The sequence below is a fragment of the Hypomesus transpacificus genome, chromosome 17, assembly GCF_021917145.1.
Source record: "Hypomesus transpacificus isolate Combined female chromosome 17, fHypTra1, whole genome shotgun sequence".
Classification (NCBI taxonomy): domain Eukaryota; kingdom Metazoa; phylum Chordata; class Actinopteri; order Osmeriformes; family Osmeridae; genus Hypomesus; species Hypomesus transpacificus.
This window is the reverse complement of record NC_061076.1, coordinates 14,202,321-14,225,976: the sequence shown is the minus strand read 5'-3', so window position 1 is coordinate 14,225,976 and position 23,656 is coordinate 14,202,321. Positions and strand designations below refer to the sequence as shown.

The following is a 23,656-nucleotide window of genomic DNA, read 5'->3' as shown; positions in this document are numbered from 1 at the left end:
TCCGTCCAATTATCAAGCCCACATTTAACATCTCAACCAATGGCAATGCAGGTCTTAAAGGGGAGGTCAATCTGTCGTCTTCCCATGGGCCGTTAGCAATGCAGTTTGATCAATAGAAATCATTTCGCTGTCTGTCACGTTGGTTTCAACATGTAGACATTTACGGCGCGTTTCTACTCACGTTTTTATCAGTAGCGTAAATGATACAATGTAATTTATCTTTATGCAATACATGCGCCGTCAGAACAGGCAAAGGAGGTGTACACCGGAATAGACCAGACATGGTGGAACTTCACGGTCGCTGACTCATATTGACCTACAGCAATGTTGCCCTTATCTAATATTCTTACCAGACCGTCTGTCAGATTGCTTTCATCCTCTAATTTGAGTCAAGGTTAGGCTTGATATCTTGTTTGGGTTATGTATCCCAAAAGATTATCTAGCAAATAAGTTGTTAGCAAATGCCGTTGTTAGTACGTAAATGTCTTATGCAAGTGGTCTTATATGTTTAGTATAAGACCTGCCATTGTACTTAACTAAAAGGACTTGTCCTTAAGTGTGAAATATTACATCTCTGTACTGCTAAATGTGTAATTTCGTAGAAATTCTGTACCATGATTTGTCAGCAGCAGAATTTGCAGTTACTCATTCAGTAAAAATCTAGAAATCCTCTGCTAACTGGAAGAAACTTGTCTGTAGGGTGGGTCTGGTGTCCATGTAGACATGTGTCAATCGAACCCGGAGGTTGGACAAAGAAGAAGGTTCCACCGAGATACCTTGGCCAACCGAGTCCATTCACACATCCACACCTTATCAAACATGGTAAGTCTGTTTATTATGGGTCATCATATCCTCCCACCATATATGTTAGGGAGTCGGGCTATTAATCAGAAGGTTGTTGGTTCAATTCCCGGCTGTGCAAAATGACGTTGTGTCCTTGGGCAAGGCACTTCACCCTACTTGCCTCGGGGAGAATGTCCCTGTACTTACTGTAAGTCGCTCTGTATAAGAGCGTCTGCTAAATGACTAAATGTATATGTTGTGTAATCCCAAATGTACATGATTGTACAGTTTCTGTACTGATTTCATGTAGCATACAATACATTGAATGTATTGTAGGCTACACAAATCAAACACAAACGCAGATCATAGCTCACAAACGATTGTTGTTTTGTAACATGGCTCTTCCCACCATTTCAGCATTAAAAGTCTTCCTGTTTCCATCACTGTCCCAGGCGAGGTGACCCCAGGCCTGACCCAGACAGAGTATGAGCTGCGCAGACACAAGCTGGCCTCACTCATCCAGGACCAGGCGGATCGTCTGGGACCCGATGCCTCCTCCAGCTCTCACGTGGTGGTGGTCCTCTCCCACCCCACCCGCTACATGACCAATGACATCCCTTACCCCTTCCACCAGAACCAGGATTTCCTCTACCTCACAGGCATCATGGAGCCTGACAGCGCCCTGGTCCTGTGTGGGAGCGGACGTCCGGACCAGGCCATCCTCTTTGTGCCCCGGAGGGACCCGGCCCGGGAGTTGTGGGATGGACCCAGATCAGGGAAGGATGGGGCGAGGGCGCTGACAGGAATAGAGAGGGTCCACAGTACTGAGGAGCTAGGCCTGATCCTGAAGAGCCTCAAAGGTACGTGAAGGCCAGGGGGGTTTGTCTCTGATCTCGTGTACCATTTACTTATATTATAATATTTAGTTCTGTAGAGAACAAGTCACAATTTGGTCCACCAAAGGAACCTTCTTCCCAGAGCAGTTCGTCCTGCATTGGTTGAAAGCACTAGAATTATGTTGGCACTTTTGCTTGTGGAATCCTGCACGACGGTAAAGGGCATTATTTACTTTCAAAACTGTTCCGATTCTTTGGGAAAAACACCATCAGTGGGGTGTTGCTGCTAGGTGCTAACTTTTCCTGCCTCCTGTTGTCTCTTTCAGGCAGCAATGTGTGGTATGACGGCTCCCAGCCCTGCCACCCTCGGCTTCACCAGAGCCACGTCAGGCCTCTGCTGGAGGGGGGGCCCATGGTGCGCTCCCTCCGGCCCCTCACCCACTCCCTCAGGGCCGTCAAGAGCCCTGCAGAGGTGGCCCTAATGATGGAGGCTGGTTGCATAACAGCACAGGTAACTAGGATTTAGCTCAACATGGGAGCCATTTCCATGTTGTACCCTTGTTTTGAAACAGGGTGTTTTTAATAGTGACAATTGTAGAGCTATATGCAGTTTTTAAACTGTATATACGAAAAAGGGATGAAGCTACTTCATAAGAACCCTGTCCTGGGTTTCAGGCTTTCAGAAAGACGATGGGTATATGTCATGGGGACGTTGACGAAGCGCTGCTCTATGCAAAGGTGAGGTGCATGCATTCAGTTCAGCGGCCCTGGTCGTCCCAGGGAAAGTATCCAAGTATGGTATTTGGAACTTAATGTTTCTCAGTTAAGAAGTTTCAATCCCTTTTGTTTCCGTCTCCTTCTCATCTCAGTTTGACTTTGAGTGCCGTGCCCATGGAGCCAACTTCCTGGCCTATCCTCCTGTAGTGGCAGGTGGAAACAGAGCTAACACACTTCATTACATAAACAACAACCAGATGGTGAAGGTGAATCCGTTATTGTGGTTTTCTTTTTGGAAAGGATCTCACCAGAGTGGAAACCAGACATTTTTACATGTATTCAATTTGGACCCGTTTCATCCAATATGACATTCAAATAGTGTATACAGTAAGTGCAGATAATCTAGGACCAGAAGGGCACAGCTCAGTCAGTTGAGCACAGCTCAACAGTATGTCAGTAGTTAGTGCCAAGGAACTGTCTGTATTTTGACTTGACACTGTGCAACAATAACACCCATACAATACTGTATGTTACAATAAAATAATAACATACAATACTACAAAAATGTATAATTCTGATGATAGGACAGTGAAACAACAAGTACAGTGCAACAGATATCATCCATCACATCACCGAACTACACGTAACTAAATGTATACCATATAAAATGTGACATTTTGGAAGCTGTTCAGGCTACACCCAGCAATACTTCACAGCCAACTTTTTTTTCCTCCCAAATTTGTTTCTCAGGCTGGGGAAATGGTTCTACTCGATGGAGGATGTGAATATTTTGGTTACGTTAGTGATGTCACCCGAACCTGGCCCGTGAATGGAAAGTAAGTAGGATTTTCACAAGTCGGACGCCGGCACTAAAATAAACGACTCTCCCACTGTCTTCCATTTTCACCTTTCTGTGTGTGGCCATCTCACTTGCCCTTCCTCTGTCCTCTGGACCCAAGGTTCAGCCCGGCCCAGGTGGAGCTGTACGAGGCGGTGCTGGAGGTGCAGAGAACCTGCCTGTCTCTGTGCTCGCCAGGGGTCAGTCTGGACCACATCTACAGCACCATGCTGGCCCTGCTGGGCCGGCAGCTCCGGCGGCTGGGCCTCGTCAGGACCTCCACCTCTGATGCCGACGCTGTAAAGGTAGGCTGTTTTACACAGACGGGAAGTTTTACCAAATACATACGGATATCAAGTTTAGAACTGAATTTGGTTGAATTAAAGGGATGGCGTCTAGACCAATACTTTTGTAACTTAAACCCAAATACCCCAGAGTCATGGTGTGAGGCCGATGGGAGTGGTTCATACTCCCACCGGGACACTTAGCTGAAGTTAAACCCAAAATTTAGGTATAGAGGAGTGGAGACAAAACCCATGTGACTCTGCTTATCCATCTCTGCCCAATGATGGCTGCTAGTTCAGTTGAATTACTTAACCAATCGTCATTTAACGACATGAGTTCTCTGCCTTCCCAGAATAACAGAATGGAGGTAGGGAAAAGAAGCATAATAAATATAAACCTTGTTGAATTAAAGTATGAAGCTATAAAAACAGAATTAACAGTGATTTTTGTTGTTGTTAGAAGGAGCCATGTAAAGCTCCTGATGCAGGTTTATCTTAATAAACTAATGGTAACTCATGGTATTCCAATTCAGATAATATTTGATCGATTTAACAGGAGTTAAACAAATGAAAGTTTAAATAAAGAAATATGAACACTATCAAAAACACTTACAGTTAACACTTATAGCTAGCACAACTTAGGAGAAGGAATCTAGGAGCCTAGGCTGTGTTGAGTGTTTATTTTGACTCTTCCAATGGTCTGTGGTCAGGAAATTACTACGTTCTTCTGGACAATTTAAACTATGAAATAGTGACCTAATTACACCCTTCTTACAGCACAATATCCTAGTGTACTCCCTATAATAGACACTGCTATAACAGTTCAACTCAGACAAATGGTAGAGTAAGGCTCTTTTTAGTTCCATTGTAACAAAAAAAGTATACCAGCAATGAAATCTCTAATACCACAGCAATTTAACATAAGTTTGTCCCCCAACCCAAACATGGAAAGCAATAGAGAATTAATAAAGAATGCATGATTGCTTCCATCTTTTGATTTCCCCAGGCTGCTAAAAAGTACTGCCCCCACCATGTTGGCCACTACCTGGGTATGGATGTGCATGATACCCCTGACCTGTCCCGCTCCCAGCCTCTACAGCCAGGCATGGCGATCACTATTGAACCAGGTAAGCCTGTGCATGATCAAGACATTGCACCACACACATTCACTTACCTCAAGGCACACCCAATAGTATTTTTCTAGCTAATGCATTTGTCTGTCTATCCTCCGTGTCTACCAGGGCTGTACATCTGTGACGATGATGACCAGGTTCCAGAGAGGTTCCGAGGGCTTGGGGTGAGGATAGAAGACGATGTTGTGATAAGAGAGGAAGGAGGATCTCTGATTCTGTCCTCTGACACTCCCAAAACCATCTTGGAGGTGGAAAGAGCTTGTGCTCAGAGATCGAGCTGATGGAGGGGAACTTAGAAGGACACTGGATTCATCTGTGGGCCAATGGGAGGATGTTCCTTCGTGGTCAGAGTGCTTAGGAGCAAATGTGAATCGAAAAAAATCATGAACCCCTTCCTAGGGGTTGAATGGGAGCACTTTGTGGGTTCTAAAATGACTTGTCTTTGCTCAGTTGGTGTCTATGTTCATGTTTTCATCAACCTATCTTTTATAGAAATACGACAAACCACTTTTTTTGCCCCCACAATAAAATCACATTTTACAGGTTCAAAGCATAACACCAAGCGAAGGATAATGGCTGCTTGCTTTTGCCTAGTTAGTAAAGATGAGTATTTCACCGTTTGGTTTCAGTTATATCACTTAACTGCTCCTTTAAGGCAGCATCACTAAGTAAAATAATATTCGGGTTTTGGATTGATGAGTTCAAATCCAATTTACAATGTTTGTTACCGAGGTAAATGGTTAGCGAGTTATGTGCGCAGAGCACTCGTCCCATGTCCACCCATGGTGCGGTGGAACACGACTGCCCCCTACAGATGCTAGAGGGGGTATTGCAACTCCGAGCAAATACGAAAGTACTATCCGGGCAATACCGAACACCAACCCCCCTTCACGCCTAATGTTGCTGTACCTCCAACCCTCCCCCCGTATCAGAGGAGTAGAAACAACAAGCCGCCATTTTGTTTGTGCGGACAGACCGAAAGAGGCAGGAGATACCGAGAAAGAGCGACTTCAGCACCGATAACTGTCACTCCGGGAGCCGCCGGTGAATGAGTGGCGGTGTCGTATCGAAGCGCAAACAGGGATAAAAGTAAAAATCTGTGATAAGAGTGAAGACAAACGAGGCTGTAAAAAAGGAAATTCTCTTTGAAATCCAAGGAAGGGGGTGTTTTTACGGAGCGGAGACGGAGAGGCGGAAGAGGGCAATATATTTTAACGAAGGAAAACCTGCGAACGGAAGAAAAAATGGAACATGAAAAACCATTATGAGCCCATCACCGCAAAAAGAAAATGTCCGCAAATATATCAGTAATGATAAATTGCCCGTAGGCATTAAAGAAAAAGAAAAAAGGGCAAAAGCCGTATTTTAAGAAAAGGAGACATTTCCAGGGTAAACGCGAAGGGGGGCATTCTCCATCACAAAGAGTCAATGAAAGGATTTTGTGGACCCAAAATATTTAGGGGGTGTTGCTATCATTATCAGACGGATCCGAAGCTGCCCACTTCTGAAATAGCCATAATATTGTAGCGACCCCCCCGCTTTATCAGATTTTCTCTCATCGTTATTCTCCTGTTCTTGGTTGGGATTTTTTTCCTTCAGTTGCATGGCAAGACAAATCAGTATACGCAGTGACAGATTCTTGCGATATTTATCAACGGTTTCATGTTTTGTAATCAAAGGTGTTCCGATTGCATTAAGCTGCGTAATTTTACAAGCAGTGAAATCAGTGCCATTTCTTTCAAGCCCAGGGCAAGAATCCCTATGGAACGTCCTCTGCTAAATAAAACTAATTGGATCAATCTGATCGGCCATTGATTGGGAGGAACTGTGATTTCTGAAACAATTTCGGGAAAGGAAGCTCATCCTACGCGTCGGAAAGCAATTCTTGTCAGCAGACTGAATGTGAAAACTCAATTGTTGAGGATTTTTGCAACCATTTTTAACCAACTGGCTGCAATTGGCATAATCGCGCAAAGGGGTGCAGCATCCAAGTGTGCAATACGAGTCCGTTATTTTTGACTTGCATTGCATTGACGAACGAACATCAAATTGCAAGATGTAGTCTGCAAGAACATCCTAAGAGAAAGTTATGATGCATGGAATTCGACATTTCCAATAGAACTCTTTGTGAGACCAATTTATTGCAAGTGAATGGAACTTGATCAGGCTTTTTCTGCAGAACTGCATTCGATGCTGATAATCTGTTGACAACACTGTATGTCGTTCTTGCAGGGTTAAATGGTCGCCGTACATGCATTAAATGCACTTGAAACCACTGTCACCTAGTCTACTAAAGCTGGACATCGCGATTTAACATCCCACTAATTGACCACCTTGTTTGTGGTGATGCTGGGAACAAATTGCATTGACTGCAATGGAAAGCCAGACCAAGTGGAAGATTTATCCATTTTCGGGGCTCTCATAACTGTTGCATGAGACGAGGCCCCCAAAGTTACGACCGGGGAACGTTTGGACTACGTTCCATTATCAGATCCCCATATTTATTTCCCCGGCCTTTTGACCTAATCTGAGCAGTGTAGAATTAAACACTCAATTTCGCCGCCGACTATGGCGGAAAAGACTGATGCTACCATGGAGGACAGTTCTTGGGACAATTTCAGCGTTGCCGAAGAGGCTACATGAGGTTGTCGAAGGCCTGCACACTTATCTTTTTCACCGACTCCACCTTCCCACCTCCTCCTGTTTAAGTCAGAGAAAATCTATAAAGGAACAAAATATCCGACAGGGGAGGGGGATTGATAGCTACAGCGAAGGATAAATCGAGAGTGGAGCCCTGAAAGGAAGAGTTGAACGCAATCGCCTTCTTTCCCCCTACCGTCCCCAAACGGTGGGGGAAGAAACAAAAACGTTTAACGGAGGTTCAAAAGGAATCGGAAGGACGCTTACAAGGGAATACTTTTATCCTTTGTGGACTTACAGCAAATTGTTAATTCGTGAAAAATATGGCCGATAATGTTCTGGAGTCCGGCCCGCCTTCAGCCAAGAGGCCTAAACTATCCTCCCCGGCTCTCTCAGTGTCTGCAAGCGATGGAAACGGTAAACGTATTGCATGCATATCTGCAAAATATACCATTATTTACCAAACGAGATACGTGTTTTTCATATTTCTGTGTATTCTTTGAGCTGGTCTAGATTGCTTGCACACATCAGTCGGCTAGCTAGCTAGCTAAACATTACGTGTGGGAGTATAAATCATTGTAACCAAGTCAAATCTTGTTATTGTTGTGCTAAATGACATGTAATTATGAAAGTATTCTTAGCTAGCGAGCTCACAGGTAAAAACACTGTATTCGTGTGTTATGTGTTTTAATATGGTAAATGTAGCCAGTAATACTGTGGTCAGCCGGCAAAAACGTTACTTGGTAACTCAGTTCTGCCTGCCAGGAACAATGGGACATGCAAGTTGTGTCAGATCACTGCCCAGCTACTTGAGGATGGTTTGCGAGCTAGCTAACGTTAGCAAGTTAGCCAAAATCAATTGCTAATATCAGGGTAGGGCTATGTTGTTTCCGACAGACATTTGGGTTCGTGTGAAATTCTAAAGTGACACAATTAAAAGCCTCTTACTCGGCTTTGCAGTGCGTTTGAAGACGTTTCCCAAAATAACGGAATCGTCTTCGCAGAATCTGCTATTGCTTTGGAGCAAAACCGAGGGCAGGGAGGTTTAATCAATTATCTATTCATGACTTTTAAATGCAGCAAGTTTTGTAGAAAGTGTGGAAATGCCTAACTTGCCTAAATACTCACGAACGCTGGGCCCTCATCACTTTGCCCCGTGTCTCTGATTCAATGAAGTTGAGCACTGCATTGTTGTCTACTGCTGTTGGCTTGATGATAGCGAAGTAGGCTACCTCGCAAGCCGACTAAAATATTGCCAACATTTTAACGGTCACATCTGCCGCAACAAAATAGCAGGTGAACGTAACGTGTGATTTGCACACAGGCATGGAGATTCTGCCATTCTGGATGCAGTGTTTAATAGACTGAATTGATTCTGTCTGCTTGGTAGCCTTCAATATGGCTCTTTTATCGCTTTTGTCTGACTATTGCGCCCCTCTTGACTTGTGGCGGCTATAACCGTAGCTTTAAGATAATGGTTGATTCCGATATGTACAACGTACTAATCCAAGGTTCGATAAAGTCAGCATATCTGATTAAAATAAGACTATTTGCTCATGTTCCATTTTCTAGAAACTCTAGAAAGAGTGGCTGTTGAAAACCTTTTTCGGTGGATTTGTTCGGCTAAACTCTATGTGGAACCAACAATAAAATCATGAATCTTTGCAAACATGTCTGAATTGAGTGATATGAAGCCGACCAGATAACCCTATAGATAAGACTTTTAGGGGAATCAAGCAGGGATAAGTGATTTAAAGTGTTTGATTCATGGAAAGGCATCCTACAACAACTGGATTAATCTGTCAGTTCTATCTGTACCATACGTAATGGTTAGGTCTGACATGTATGTGACCAATGGTGAGGGATTCAATGGCTATGCGATAATGTTGATAACCTCAGGTGGGACACTTATTTTAAGACAAGGGACCAACTGCCGCCTACTATAGTCACGTTGGAGAATAAGGTTTAAGTCGAGGTATTTCAGACAGAATTGTTCTTTTGCTCCAAATGTTTTTCAGAAACAGACGGGGAAAGAAAATTCGAAATAAGAGGTAGCTTTCTCTAACCCGGTAGTCTCAGGCCCAAGCCATGTACACTGTCCACACCTGCCCAGTCAGTATTTACCTGTCTGTGGCTTCTCACCCTGAGCCTACCACATCTACTGTCTGTGTTTTGGCTTTACCTCAAACCACAAACTCATGCTGAGTACGGAGAGCTCAGCTCTGGGCTGGGCCACAGCCACACTTGCTGTACATTACTGCTGTTTGACAGAGTAGTTGTATTTGGGGGGGCCTCAGTCATTTTCTGTGAATATTAGTAATGTTTGTTTTACACTTGTATCCAATATCATATGATTTATGATATGTGCACTTTTAACTGATAAAGTAAACAGATATGTAGACTTTAAGACCTTAAGAACAGAAGTTCTCAAAAGATCCTTGAAGATGCTTCAGTGACTCTTACTTCCCCTTTCTCACCTCCCTAGATTTCGGTTCACTTTTTGACCTGGAGCACGACCTCCCCGACGAGCTCATCAACTCCTCGGAACTGGGCCTGGTCAACGGAGGAGACCTCAGCCAGCTGCACACCAGCCTCGGAGGTGGAGTCGGCATGGGAGTGGGAGGAGGTCAGGACGCCGCGGCCAAACACAAACAGTTGTCGGAGCTTCTCCGAGCCGGAGCACCCCCACAGCAGGGTGCCACCAACAGCCCAGGAGGAGGCGGGGCCTCCATGGGTATGATGGGGGGGATGAATGCCTCCCCTGGGGGGCCACAGGGCCAGCAGCACCCTGGGCCCCAACAGGCTGGACTGATGCAGCAGGTGGGCATGGTGGGAGGACTGAACCGGGCGGCCATGATGGGGGCCCAGAAAGGCCCCAATGGACAGCAGCAGCAAGGCATGATGGGAGGCCAGGTGATGAACGGCTCTCCCAGGATGGGTTACCCCGGCAACCCTGGGATGGGTAGCAACAGTAACATGCTGGCTGAGACCCTGGCGGGGCAGCCGATGGGGGCGGGGCCACAGTCCGGGATGAGGCCACAGCAACCTGGAGCACTGAACAAGGTAAGACACGCAGGGGTGTCACACGCAGCGCATCATCCTTTCATCTCAGGGCTGTAAAAATATTCTCTGACATATCACTGCTCCGTTTTCCTCGGCAGACATTACCCCGGTGTCTTTTCTCTCATACTGAATAGGTAGCTTGGGTCTATTAGGCAGTTATTGCCAACCAAGTCCGGTTGAGTAGGCTGACGTTAAGCATGAAGAGCCTCGTCCTCCATGGAGCAAAAGTGACAGTGCATCTGAAGGCTGCTGCTGTCCAGCTATCACGTTGACATAGGCAAATTCACGATAAGGTTCTTGTTGACTTTGCTCCGATGTTAAAGGCAAATTTGTTCCAAGTTAAGTAGCCAACTTATTGATATTGCTGAGATGATTGGTGCATTATTAAATTCAAATACTTGTTGGTGCAGCAAGGGAGATATAACGCGGGGGATGTTTGCAACCCTCAATGAAGAGAATGTCCGTCATGCTAGATTAGTGCTACGCTATAGTTGAATGCCCTGAGATGGAAGGACCTGAATCTGGAGTAGTCGGTTGAGCCTGTGGTCCTGTACTTGCATGTCATACTGTCAACCCCTGAGCTGACTTCAGTGAGCCTGACTGAGAACTGTGTTGTGACTCTATGGTTCTCCATCCCTCCCTCCCTCCTCCCCTCTGTCTCCCTGCTCTCCTTCCCATCCCTCGTCCACCATCTCCTTCCTGCCTCTTTCATCCTCACTGTCCCCGTCTTCCTCAGATGAATATGATGGCTAACGCTGGCCCCTATGGTGGTCCGTATGGTCAGGCGGGGGGCCAGGGGCTGGGTGGGGCAGGGCTGGGCCCGCAGCTCCAGAACAAGGCAGGGCTGCCCAACAGTCATGCCCAGTTCAGCCTGGACAAGAAGACGCCTCCAGGACAGGGCATGGCTGGGATGGTAGGAGATACACACATGCCTGTCTTTGTCACGTTTCTCTTTGCGTGAATATTTGTTGCTGTCTGTAGATAAGGGATGGATCAGTTTACCATCTGGCCCGTCAGATCTAAAATGTACTCGCATACCAGTTACTTTTTTAGAACTTCTGTCACTTCCAATTTAGCAACCTTGATTTATTGACTTAACTAAACTTACTGTTGAATGCAGGGTGATATGAAGTCAGAGCTCATCAGTTTGTTGCTAATCTTAAATACTAACCTCTGTAGAAAATGTAGAGACCCTTTTCTCACACTTAATGCACCATATATCTGTCCTCATCACAAATAAAGGTCATATTGTCCAACCTTGATCGTTGGTCCATCCCTAATTTAACATGGCAGAGGTCTTATTTTCTTATTTTCTGCAGCAAGTGTAACGCACTTGTTATGCCTGACAAACCGAGCTTCAGCATTCATTCATCCATCCTTCCAGTCAGTGAGAACTAGTCCCCTAGTCCAATCACGTGAACCCCCTTCTCTCCCTCCAGGCCTCCCAGCAGCCCCCAAGCATCGGAGGCGTGGCCGTCGGCGGAGCAGCGGGCGCGGCCGGGGCCCAGGCTGGCCTCGGCGCCGTGGGAACGGGCCCGGGGGCGGCGCCCCCCACGGCCGACCCGGAGAAGCGCAAGCTGATCCAGCAGCAGCTGGTGCTGCTCCTCCACGCCCACAAGTGCCAGCGGCGGGAGCAGGCCAACGGGGAGGTGCGCCAGTGCAACCTGCCCCACTGTCGCACCATGAAGAACGTCCTCAACCACATGACCCACTGCCAGGCCGGCAAGTCCTGCCAGGGTGAGTCGGGCCACTCTTGACAGTCCTGTTTGTCCTAACACTGGTTGAGCGAGGTCAGGTCAGTCATCAAGACCTGTGGTCACTAAGGCAGCTGCTGATTTACGTTTGAAACAGAGGGCTATGGCTCCCTCTTTTCTGGAGGTGGTGTTGTGTCTTCCCTGAGTCCTACTGTTGGGTGGATCTTCCTATTGCCACTATCAGCTCTCCTCACGGACGCTTTGTCTTTATACTCAAACTCCTCTTTCTGTCTCTTTCCCTTGTCAGTGGCGCACTGTGCCTCGTCCAGACAGATCATCTCCCATTGGAAGAACTGCACGCGACACGACTGTCCGGTCTGCCTTCCGCTAAAGAACGCTGGAGACAAGCGGAACCAGCAGTGTGAGTGTACAGACCTGTGTGTGTGTTTGTGTGTGTGTACGTGTGGTCCCAGACCTTCCTAGTTGTTGATATGCCTTCACATGTCTCATAGCGGTCGTCTGTTTCCACAGCCCTCCTCAGTAGTGCAGGGGTAAGCCTGGGCTCCCTCGGAACCGTACCTGGGGGCCAGCCCAGCACCCCCAACTTGAACCCCCCCAGCCAGATCGACCCCAGTTCCATCGAGCGGGCCTACGCAGCCCTGGGCCTCACCTACCAGGGCAACCAGATGCCTCAGCAGCCCCCCCAGGGCAACATGGCCAACCAGGGCCTGCCTGGCCAGCCCGGCATGAGGTCCCTCAACACCATGGGTGAGTTGGCAGAAGGGAGAGCCTCGACACTCGCACGCTCAGCGCAATTGTGCTGGCTGTTGCAAAGGGCTCCGAGTCACTGATCACCACACAGGAGTAACTCAATCTTGTTTTGAATTAGGAGAGCTTGTCACAGCTTTGCTTTAGAGTGGGATGTTGTTGTCAGGTATCAAGAGTCTGACACAGTCACTCTTGCCTATATGTTTTGGATCACCCACCATGTGATGGGTTGTTAGAAAACAACCATGGGTTGTTTTGAGGACCAAATGTGATTGAAAACCAATTTCATATGTAGTTCGTTTGAGTACATTTCAGTCATGAATAGTTTTATTTTAGCATGATTTAAATGTGCGTGCTGTTTTGCATAACTAGTTCTCCACAGAAGTGGAAGCCAGCAGGAGCTGTGTTGTGACCGCTGTGGGTCTGCTCTGTGTGTGTTTGTGTCCACCAGGAGGGAACCCCATGGGAGTGAATGGTGGGGTGCAGCAGCCCAACCAACAGTCCAACCTGCTCCCAGACGCCATGCTGCACAACAGCATGAACGCACAGAGGTAACACACACACACACACACCATCCTTTCCCTTGAATCGGCAAGTCATCATCTCTGTTATCTATCTTGGCTTTGGGCTCGCACCATAACTCAAGTTCTCTCTTTTCTACTTTTCTCCCTCGCCACCCTCCTCTGTTTTCCTTCTCTACCTCTCTCCCTCTTTCTCTCCCTCTCCCTCCTCCCTCCCTTCAGTTTGATGAATGACAGTGGGGTGGGCAGTCTGGGCTCCATGCCCACGGCAACTCCTCCCTCAGCACCGGGCATGAGGAAGTCCTGGCATGAGGACATCACCCAGGACCTGCGCAACCACCTCGTCCATAAGCTGTGAGTCCGCCCTCACTGCACCAGACACGCACCGTTTCTGAATGAAAAAACACGCGCCCGCGCGCAGTCTGCACAAACATGAACGGCGAACACGTCAACAAACGGCACCCGAAGAGCTTTTGAACCAAACGGCGCAGATCCTTAGCAGTGTTGACCTACAGCACTGCTGTCGGCGCGTTTCCTCACAGCCAGAATACATCGAAGATGTCGAAAAATACAATAAAAGCGTTGTGTACAAGATAACTCTTATGGTCAGACTGGCAAGACACGCTGCCCGTGCACCACTGAGGTAATTCCCCTGGCCTCGCTCCCTGACCAGGCAGTGTTGGAGGTGTGGTCAGGGGAGGACACCCGCGTCCTCTTGGCTTATATGTGTCTCTCTGTGTTTGTGCGTGTGTTGGGTGAGCAGTGTGCAGGCCATCTTCCCCACCCCGGACCCGGCTGCGCTGAAGGACCGGCGCATGGAGAACCTGGTGGCCTACGCCAGGAAGGTGGAGGGAGACATGTACGAGTCGGCCAACAGCAGGGTAGGAAAACTATTACCACACACTCAGGCACACACACACACAGGCATGCACACACACAGGCACACTCAATCACATAAATGAGTCTTGGCGTTGTACACACAGACAGGTAGAGTGATAATAATAGAGAGGGGAAATACTCTCTAATGCATGTCTCCTCTCTCTGTCCCAGGCGGAGTACTACCACCTGTTAGCCGAGAAGATCTATAAGATCCAGAAGGAGCTGGAGGAGAAGAGGAGGACGCGGCTTCAGAAGCAGGGCATGATGCCCAACCAGCCTGGCATGCCGCCCACAGGCCTGCCTCAGGGGCACCCTGGCATGGGCCAGCCGCCGATGGCTCCGGGACTGCCTCCAAGTGAGTGGACGCTCACATACGCATGCACAGTTACCGTATTTTTCTGAAATAAAGCCGCGGTTTATACCCAGATTTGAAATTTTTCTTGTGGTGAGGCTTATATTTCGATGTGGGCACTATAGCACGTTTTTATGACAAAACAACAGTAGAATATTTTTTTTTGTGAATGCTATTCAACCCGTTAAGGAGTAGCGTCGCACATATGCGATCGTCCTAATGCGAGTCTCACAGCGTAACGTCGCATATATGCGATTTAAAACATTCCAACTGAATATTTTCTGATTTTCAGCAACAACTATGCCACAAACACTTTAGTATGGCTTAAAAATGTACAAATGAGAAGGCTAACAAGTACACTAGCATGGTAGTAGCATTGCTACGAGTATTATGCTAGCTAACTTAGCCCAGAAGCTAACTAAAGCTAGCTATCCACCGTTTCGGAAAAATAACTTCAGATTTGGGGACCGTTGGAAATATTTAGAACTCACACGTCTATAGGTAAATATTACTTAATTCCTGGGCAATAGAAAACATACATTACGCACTTACTTACTTTTGTTTTCGAAGTATGTTACACACGGCATGCTGTAAGATCACCAATACTCGTGCATTGCTTGGTATCATTGTTCCCGTATCAAGTGCGGCATATATTCCAGTGCGTTTTATACTCAGATTTACAAACACAAAGCTCCCATTCTGGTGGGGTGCGGTTTCTAGAAAATGCGGCTCATTTTCCGAAAAAATACGGTACTAGATGTTGTGTAACACAGACATTCACTCACTCAGGTCCCAGTGTTTTGGTTGTGTTTTACACGCATTTGTCTTTCCTTTCTTTCAGATGGTCCCCATGCTGAGCCCTCCATGGTCCGACCCCCTGGACCTGGTCAGATGGTCAACAGGATGCAGAACCCTGCAGGTACACACACACCACACACACACTCACACACCCAATAACCTTGGTATAAATCGGACCAAGTATTTAATGAAAGGACACATGTTTATCAAGAAGTTGCATTTGTATTTGTCTAAAGTGTGCGCTTGTCTGTCTGTCTTCTCAGCAGGGATGAACCAGTTTGGTCAGATGGGACTGCAGTCGTTAGGTCAGAGGTCAACCCCGCCCCTTCCTCTTGGAACTCCACTAAATCAGGTGAGTGTCTTCTATGTTCCTCATGTAAAATTCAAGATGTGCGAATGACAAAATACAAGATCATCGTTCCCGCAAACGATTGCAAGATATCCATACTTTTCCATCACTGTCTTCTAGATGGGTATGGCTGCTGCAAGGATGGGCCAGCCCAATGTGGGCCAGCTCCAGAACCAGTACCTCCCTCCTGGACATTTCCCTGGGTCCAGTCCTGGCCTTGGCGCTGGCCCTGTGGGCATGAACCAGCCTGGGCAGCAAGGAGGCATGGCACAGGTAACGCCACATAAAGTTGCATGCTTTTGGTTTCGATGGGTCAGGGTTAGAGCTTTGAACCTTTGTTAACCTTCGTCTCCTCGTCCCTGTGGTGTTCCCCAGCAAAACCAGATGTCCACCCCGCCTTCCCTACCGGCCAGCAGCCCTGCCGCCCAGCCAGGCTCCACGGCCACTGGCCCCGGGGCTCCCCCAGGCTCCCTGGGCCCCCCCAGCGTAGATCGAGGGCCCCCCTCCAACCTGCCCCCATCCTCCAACTCCCAGCCTAACTCCCACCCGCACTGCCCCCCCATCCGACAGAATTCCCCCTCGCCGGCGCGCAGCCTCACCCCCACGCCCCACCAGACTCCGCCCACGCTGCCTGGCTCGCAGACGCCGCAGCCGCACACGCCCAACCCCCCCCAGCTTGCAACCCCTCAGCAGCCCCAGCAACAGCAGTCGGCGCAGCAGCAGCAGCCGCAGCCAATGGGGCAGGGGATGAACTCTGAGAAGGCCAATCAGCAGCAGCAGCCACATGGAGGCGGAGCTTCAGGAGGCCCCCAGACGGGGCAGGCTCAGTCTGTGCCTACCCAGAATGCACATGTGCCAACTCAGTTACCACGGACACCGGTGAGTATCCCTCCTGGTTTACATTCAGCAGCTTGGTGCTGGTGGGTAGCATCTGCAGAGGGTGAGAGGGCGTCCCTTGCCTCCACCGGGCTCCTTCCTGACTTATTCGAACGCCTCTCCCAGGTTCCCATGGCAACGTCCCTGCTCCACGGGCACCTGCTCTCTCTCACTCATTCTCACCTCTCTGCTGTTGTCCCTTCTTCAAATTCAGTCTCTGACTCTGTTGTCCCTCCCCCTCCCCCCCCCCCCCCCCCCCCCCCCCCCCCCCCTTCCTTCTCCAGCTGTCTCAGAAGTCGTCCCTGACGGCCGACGGCCAGGCCTCCACACCGGCCTCCGTCAGCAGCACTGACCCCTCCTCCCAACTGGCCCCGCCCGACGCCCACGGCCCCGCCCACGGCGAGTCCAAGATGGGCGCGAAGCAGCAAGACGAGGAGGACGCCGAGTCCCAGGGCGAGGGCAAGGCCTCGGGGAAGACGGGCAAGGGACAGGCCGACATCAAGACGGAGGAGAAGCCAGAGGTGGGTCGAGGACAGGTCCCTGCCGGCCGTCCTGCCCTCCCCACGTCACTGATCCAGTGGGACAGTGATGCTAACGACAGGGCTGGGAAAGCACATGCTTTCACCCTGCCCTGTCGCGTTGGATCAGAGGATCTTTCGTCATCAAACGATGCTACGCCGTAACGGTGCAGCCGAGTGACTAAACAATGTCTTGTTCCGTTGTCCCGTCAGATTAAGAAGGAGAAGCCCTCGGGCGACGGGTGCAAGGGCGAGCCCATGGACACGTCCACCTCGACGTCCTCGACGACGTCCTCGTCGTCGTCGGGGACGGCCAGCGAGGACAGGAAGCCGGAGATTAAGACGGAGCCCAAAGAGGAAGAGGAAGGGTCGGGGTCTTCAGGCACGCACAGCTCCCCCGCCAGCGCTCAGAGTAAGAAGAAGAGTAAGTCGGCCCTCCTCGTTCCTCTCTCTCTCTCCAGACCGATCTCATCGGATCTCTGGAAATGCAGCTGTTTTATCCTTTTAGTTCATATGAATGTATAACAATACATTTTGTGGTAACCCCTCCACCTCCCCACCCCCCTTTCCTTCATATAATGTCTCTCTCTCTCTCGACCATCTATCCTGTCTTGCCAACCACTTCCTCTCAACCCTCCTTTCTTCCTCCCCACCTCCTGTATCTTTCTTCCTCTCCATCTCCCCCCCCCCCCCCCCCCCCCTCAAGTCTTCAAGCCTGAGGAGCTGAGGCAGGCCCTCATGCCCACCCTGGAGGCTCTGTACCGCCAGGACCCAGAGTCTCTGCCCTTCAGACAGCCGGTGGACCCCCAGTTACTGGGAATACCCGTACGTATTCGAACTAGTAACAAAACTAACCTGGTAAGGGACTGCGCTGGCCTCCATTTTGCTCCCCTCTAAAACTCCTTTTTAGTTTTTTTTTTTTTGGGTTTTGTTCTCACTTTCTCTCTTTCTTTTATTTGCCATCCTGCTTTTTCTTTCATCCTTCACTTTCTCCATCTTAGTGACATGATATGCGTGCAAGTGTAGAAGTTGAGAGATTGACATTTGGTGCCTGGAAATGTGTATGTGTGGTAACTTGAATGTGTTGAATTGAGTGTGTTCTGTCTCTACTCAGGTAGTTTGAACACCACGTACAGGTCAATTGGTTGGACTGTAGGTTGTTGGGAAGGCGTGTGTGTGTGTCTGTGTGTGTTTGTGTGACAGCTCATGACTGCTTTAGTTAGTTTCCTACACTGCATACACAAAAATAGAAAACTTTTTCCACAAGATAAAACAAAGCAAGGCTATGAACATTCTAACATGGGCATAGACTTTCATTTTAAATGTGTTGTACTGTTGATTGTCCTTTGCAATTTAGTCAGTTGATTTAGCTGTGTGAATATCACCTTTCTGGGCGTTTTGGCCCGGGCTGTGTATCCCTCTGCCCCCTCGGGCCTAGTTAATGGTTGTTTGTTTTCTCTCTCTTTCATCACGCATCAAAGAGGCAAAATAAGCCGCCATTTTATCACTGGCACATCACCATTCAGCATTTCAATGAACCAAATCCTACGGGAATAAAGTTGACTTGTAAAGGCCTCCCAAAGAATGTTCATAGTCTTTTTTGCTTTATTTTATCATGTTCCATACTCCTATTTTTAGTTAATTGCCTTTTTTATGCTTCCAAGCTTTTTATTTTGCTTTCGTAGACTTTAATTTGTATTATGGTTTTGTTGTTTTCGTCTCACTCATAGCTTCCTAGTCAGTTCCTCGCCAGTAGTCAGTACTGTGTCGGAGTTGAGTGGTGTGTTTAGTTGCGTGTTGAGGTGTGCCAACTCTCAGTCCTCCAGCCGTTAGAGATACAAGCCTGAATACATGTCCCAGTCAAAGGCCACATGTTGACTGTATTTGGATAGCCAGTCAGTTGTACCACACGCTGGAACGCTTATTCCACTTTTGATGGTTTTAAACATACTGTTCAGTTGGCAGGTATGTGGTTGGCACATCTCTCCACCCCAGTACCCCTCCCACAACCCACCCACCCACCCCCTCCCCTTCTCGCTGGATCAGAATGACACCTACATACTGAGAATTTGTCAATAAACAATGTCATATATCCATGGCTTTGTATCATGGTAGCTATTGATACGGATCTAGAAATGCCACAAGGCTTTTCATAATCAAAACTTAAACGTACAGCCTCAAATGACCAGCACGATTTCCGGTCTACAGGTGAAAAATAGCCATTTGGCTACTTCTGGCACATTTACAATCATGTTTATTAATGTGCACTGCCCCTGTAAATAAAATCCATTTGAATCATCACCCCAGAAGCCTCTTCTGAATGCGGCCTCGACCTCACCCGTATGACAACGGGTCTAACACATCCATGAAGGAAGGAACGTCATCGCTTGGCTTCCACGGCGTAGCCGTTTCTGGTCGGACCAAAAGGTCTCATCTCTTGCTCCAGGGTGACAGAGAGACCTTCTGCTGTGCCCTCCAACGCCGACCCCCACCCCCTCCCTCCCAATCCCCTCGCCTGTGCCGTGCCTCTCTGTGCCCTTGGCTTTGACTGTGCCATGCTGCCACCCTCACCGCTGGCTCAGCAAGGCCAATCGCCAAAAGCTGCGGAGAGAGTGTACCAACCGGTGTTTCCACAGTGTGAATCTTGTCTGCTCTGTTGACCTCACCTCTGCACCCAGACCCCTCTAGCTGACTGCAGACTCTTGAGTAGCACCTAGACAAGCGTAGTAGAGTCATCTTTCTGCCGGGGTCCTAGCTCCTGACTCCTAGCTCCTGACTCCTAGCTCCTGACTCCTAGCTCCTGACTCCTAGCTCCTGACTCCTAGCTCCTGACCCCTAGCTCCTGACTCCTAGCTCCTGACTCCTAGCTCCTGACTCCTAGCTCCTGACTCCTAGCTCCTGACTCCTAGCTCCTGACTCCTCCCATGTTGTGAACTTCAGTACAACCCCTGTAAAATGGCTCCTGACCTTACCTATGAGTCGGCTTGTCCCACTCCCCCCCCCCCCCCCCCCCCCAAGATAAGCTGCAGCAGGGGGGTCTGGGTGCAAAGCGGAGGGTTGGAGGGGAGAAGCTGTCATGTCTCTCTGTCTGCACATGAACCTCCTCTCTGCAGCTCTCAACATTGTCCCCCCGCACCCTCTTCTCTCCTCTGCCCCGGCCCCGCCTGGACCTTCGCGGCCCGCCGCCACCGCCTCGATGACCACGTTCATGTCCTCCTCTCCCACGTTTGACCACTCCACCGCCTCGGGTCTGCCTCCGTTTGCTCTCCCTCCCCTTCTCCCCCCCCCCCCCCCCCCTCCGGCTCCTGGCCTTGCCTCCTCCCTCCTCCCTCCTCCGCCTCCCCCCACCAGGACTACTTTGACATCGTGAAGACCCCCATGGACCTGTCCACCATCAAGCGGAAGCTGGACACGGGCCAGTACCAGGAGCCCTGGCAGTACGTGGACGACATCTGGCTCATGTTCAACAACGCCTGGCTGTACAACCGCAAGACGTCGCGCGTCTACAAGTACTGCTCCAAGCTGGCCGAGGTGTTCGAGCAGGAGATCGACCCCGTCATGCAGGGCATGGGCTACTGCTGCGGGCGGAAGGTGCGGGGAGTTTGTGGCGTGTTTGGCGTGCGTGCGTGCGTGTTTGTAACATCAGTGAACGATGGCATCTCACACTCCTCTCTCCATCAAATCAATAACACCATGCAGTTTTGTGTCTGAATCTACCCACATCTTACTAAGCTCTGTGCTTCCCCCCTCCCTCCCCCCCCCCCCCCCCCCCCTCCCCTTCTCTCTTCTTTTCCATGGTACAGCTTGAGTTTTCCCCCCAAACTCTATGCTGCTATGGAAAACAGTTATGCACCATCCAACGAGACGCTGCTTATTTTAGCTACCAGAACAGGTAAGGGGCGCAGACAAACAGATCACACCTCACCTCTGCACACACAGGCGCACACACACACACACACACACACACACACACACACACACACACACACACACACAGGGTAATGGGCTTATACCCAAGTGACATTGTGCACAATGATATTCTGTAATACAGCATTGTTCAATCACTAATTAGGGACGTTTTAATTTGGCTTTAACTGGTTACCCTGCCACCATTCTCATCTTCATTGTCACCTTCTTTTTCCCCCCATTTGTTGGTCATTTCTAAAGGGGGTACCTGGACTTGTCTATTTTGGGTCCTAAACCCGTTTGTGCTATTTAGTACTCAAAACTCTGAACTGAAACTGAAATAAAATAAAAATCTCACATTAGGTGTTATTATATTAAATTAATGATACATTAGAGCTGTTAGGGGAAAGGACAGCCTCACCAATGTTGACAAGATGGGTACCCTCCTTCTAAATGGACTGAAGAGATGATGGGTCTCTTGCAACAACTACTACTTGATTTCTTTAACCGTCTTTTATGTTGCCAGCCTCCTCCCCCTCTTCTCCCCTCTCTCCTGTCCCCTCTGACAACCAGCAGATTCGCCTGTTAACTGTGTTACTGTAATGTTGAGTGTTGCCCGCTTGGGCGTCCAACGCTAACCTCTGCTTTTGCCTTGGCTGTCTGTCTCCTATTGGATGTTGTTTCATCCATCCCTACCCTACCTCCCTCTATTGTCCTCATCTGACCTGTAACGATTTATTTCACGCTATTTTAATATTCCTTTTACCCTCCCTTTCCACATCCCCCTCCCCCTTTCCCTTCTTCCCTTCTCTCCGTCCTTTTTAACGCTTGTGATGTCTGCATTGGCCTGCTTTGGTGTGACCAATCATCCACTCCGAAATTTACGTGCAAACTCAAACTCCCGCCCACACAAAAAACCTGCATCATGATTGGCTGCCACCTGGCGACGACCTTGCCTTCTCCTGTGTGCCTGGCCCCCCTGGCCTACCGTGCCCTGCCCTGCCCTGATTGGTGGCTGCTTCCTCGTGGCTACTCTGTGATTGGCTGTGCTGTTGGCGAACGGTGTAGTTCACCACAATATGGGCTTATTGCTGACAGGTACCACTTCTGTGAGAAGTGTTTCAACGAAATCCAGGGCGAGAGCGTGTCGCTAGGAGACGACCCCTCCCAACCTCAGACGTGAGTACCACAACCTCCCTATCCAAATACCCTACTCTACTCCCCATATAAATACTTGACTTCTTTACAGCCCATCTTGTTGAATAATATGTAGTCTTTGTGGAGATGTTCTAACTTAGTTGTATTCTTTAAACTTTGTTTTATTTTCTGAAGGATTGTCCTCTTCTTACTCTACTATATTCTCCCTCTTATTAGTGACTTTTGGAGTAAAAACCTTTCCTCTTTCAACCCTGTAAATGCAGGGTTCACCCTTTGCTTTCCCTTTATTTTGAGCTACTACTTTTTAGACATTTTCCTCCTTCCACACAGGCTTCTAATGTTATATTTGTGCATAGGTCTCAATTTAATCATTAAGATATTATATTATTAATTATCTTATTTTTTCCGTGTGTTTTTAGTGTGTGTGGAACGTAGCCTGTTACTATGAATGTGTATGACCAGCAGAGGGTGTTAGATGATTGTTTTCTGATGCCCCCCTCCCCACTCTGTGCCCCCCCCCCCCCCACCCCCACGCACACACACACACGCCTCTCAGGTCCATCAGCAAAGAGCAGTTTCAGAGGAAGAAGAATGACACCCTTGACCCCGAACTGTACGTCCTCATCACTTTTTGTTGTTGTTGTGGTTAGTGTCTTAGCACAGTGGATTGTTTGTCCTCAAGCACCAGATTATCCAACTTCATTGAAGATCCCTCTGCAAAAAAAAAGAATGATTATTCCTACGTTGAATGACACAGCTTAATGGCCTTTGTTCTTCTCTTTTTGTTTCTGGACTTTTCTCGCTCTCCATTTATCTTTCTCCCTCACTTTCTCTCTCTCTGTAGGCTTGTGGAATGTAATGACTGCGGTCGTAAAATGCACCAGATTTGTGTCCTTCATAACGACACCATATGGCCGGCAGGGTGAGCCAAGCTGCCTTCATACACATACTAAGCATTCCGACATCACACCCCATCTTATCCAGTCCTATATGAAAAATTTCCGCCGTGAAGGCCGTCCTTTCACAGACACGACGGATAGAGATAAATGGAAACATGAAAAACAATCGAGTCTCTCCTGTTCTCCCCTCTCCTCAGCTTTGTGTGTGAAAGTTGCCTTAAAAAGGCTAATAAGACACGAAAAGAGAACAAGTACGCGGCCAAAAGTAAGTGGAGTAAGTAAAAAACGGGGGGGCGCACATCTACAACCATCACTCATTGGGGCGTCCGTCCATGTCTGTCCTCCCCCTCCCCTCCCTCTCCTTCGCTTAACCTTTATTTTTATGTTCTAATCTCCACGCTGTCCCAGACTTCAGTCATTTAACTAAGACGCACACATACACAAACGCACTAATCTCTTTGGAAGCCCACTGGCTACAAGTATAGCAATTATTTCCTGTGAAGAGCAAACGCACTATTTGCCTTCGACGGACACTGAATCTTTTTATTACGTTTTTTCCTCTGGGTTCACAGGGACCATTTTCCGTTTAAGAAAATCGTCCTTTTTTCCTTTTTTTCGGTGGCAGTCCTTTCGCCATGGGAGAA

General features: G+C 48.5%; 2 protein-coding genes across 7 annotated transcripts in view; both read left to right on the top strand.

Annotated features, from left to right (window-relative positions):
- The first annotated feature begins 56 nt into the window (after positions 1 to 56).
- xpnpep3 (X-prolyl aminopeptidase 3, mitochondrial) lies at positions 57 to 5,144 on the top strand. Its single transcript, XM_047037958.1, has 10 exons — positions 57 to 394; positions 700 to 822; positions 1,236 to 1,643; positions 1,946 to 2,130; positions 2,295 to 2,357; positions 2,489 to 2,602; positions 3,087 to 3,172; positions 3,296 to 3,479; positions 4,465 to 4,585; positions 4,700 to 5,144. Exons 1-10 carry the CDS (start codon positions 325 to 327, stop codon positions 4,870 to 4,872), a joined length of 1,527 nt encoding a protein of 508 aa, XP_046893914.1. The 5' UTR covers positions 57 to 324; the 3' UTR covers positions 4,873 to 5,144.
- A 100-nt stretch (positions 5,145 to 5,244) lies between these two features.
- The window catches only part of ep300b (E1A binding protein p300 b), a 34,935-nt gene continuing 16,523 nt past the window's right edge, over positions 5,245 to 23,656 (top strand). Inside the window, exons 1-23 of one of the 6 annotated variants that reach the window (XM_047037853.1) lie at positions 5,245 to 7,648; positions 9,717 to 10,294; positions 11,031 to 11,207; positions 11,734 to 12,031; positions 12,296 to 12,409; positions 12,520 to 12,756; positions 13,208 to 13,307; positions 13,500 to 13,631; positions 14,041 to 14,158; positions 14,328 to 14,511; positions 15,350 to 15,427; positions 15,573 to 15,658; positions 15,776 to 15,928; positions 16,031 to 16,534; positions 16,816 to 17,052; positions 17,263 to 17,473; positions 17,756 to 17,874; positions 20,401 to 20,640; positions 20,853 to 20,941; positions 22,054 to 22,134; positions 22,670 to 22,726; positions 22,958 to 23,035; positions 23,210 to 23,277. In XM_047037853.1, the coding sequence (XP_046893809.1) occupies positions 7,555 to 7,648; positions 9,717 to 10,294; positions 11,031 to 11,207; positions 11,734 to 12,031; positions 12,296 to 12,409; positions 12,520 to 12,756; positions 13,208 to 13,307; positions 13,500 to 13,631; positions 14,041 to 14,158; positions 14,328 to 14,511; positions 15,350 to 15,427; positions 15,573 to 15,658; positions 15,776 to 15,928; positions 16,031 to 16,534; positions 16,816 to 17,052; positions 17,263 to 17,473; positions 17,756 to 17,874; positions 20,401 to 20,640; positions 20,853 to 20,941; positions 22,054 to 22,134; positions 22,670 to 22,726; positions 22,958 to 23,035; positions 23,210 to 23,277 (4,033 nt within the window). In that variant the 5' untranslated portion in view covers positions 5,245 to 7,554. Of the gene's footprint in view, positions 7,649 to 9,716; positions 10,295 to 11,030; positions 11,208 to 11,733; positions 12,032 to 12,295; positions 12,410 to 12,519; positions 12,757 to 13,207; positions 13,308 to 13,499; positions 13,632 to 14,031; positions 14,159 to 14,327; positions 14,512 to 15,349; positions 15,428 to 15,569; positions 15,659 to 15,775; positions 15,929 to 16,030; positions 16,535 to 16,815; positions 17,053 to 17,262; positions 17,474 to 17,755; positions 17,875 to 20,400; positions 20,641 to 20,852; positions 20,942 to 22,053; positions 22,135 to 22,669; positions 22,727 to 22,957; positions 23,036 to 23,209; positions 23,287 to 23,656 lie in introns of all 6 variants that reach the window. The other 5 variants (XM_047037852.1, XM_047037850.1, XM_047037848.1 and 2 more) reach the window with 5 other exon arrangements.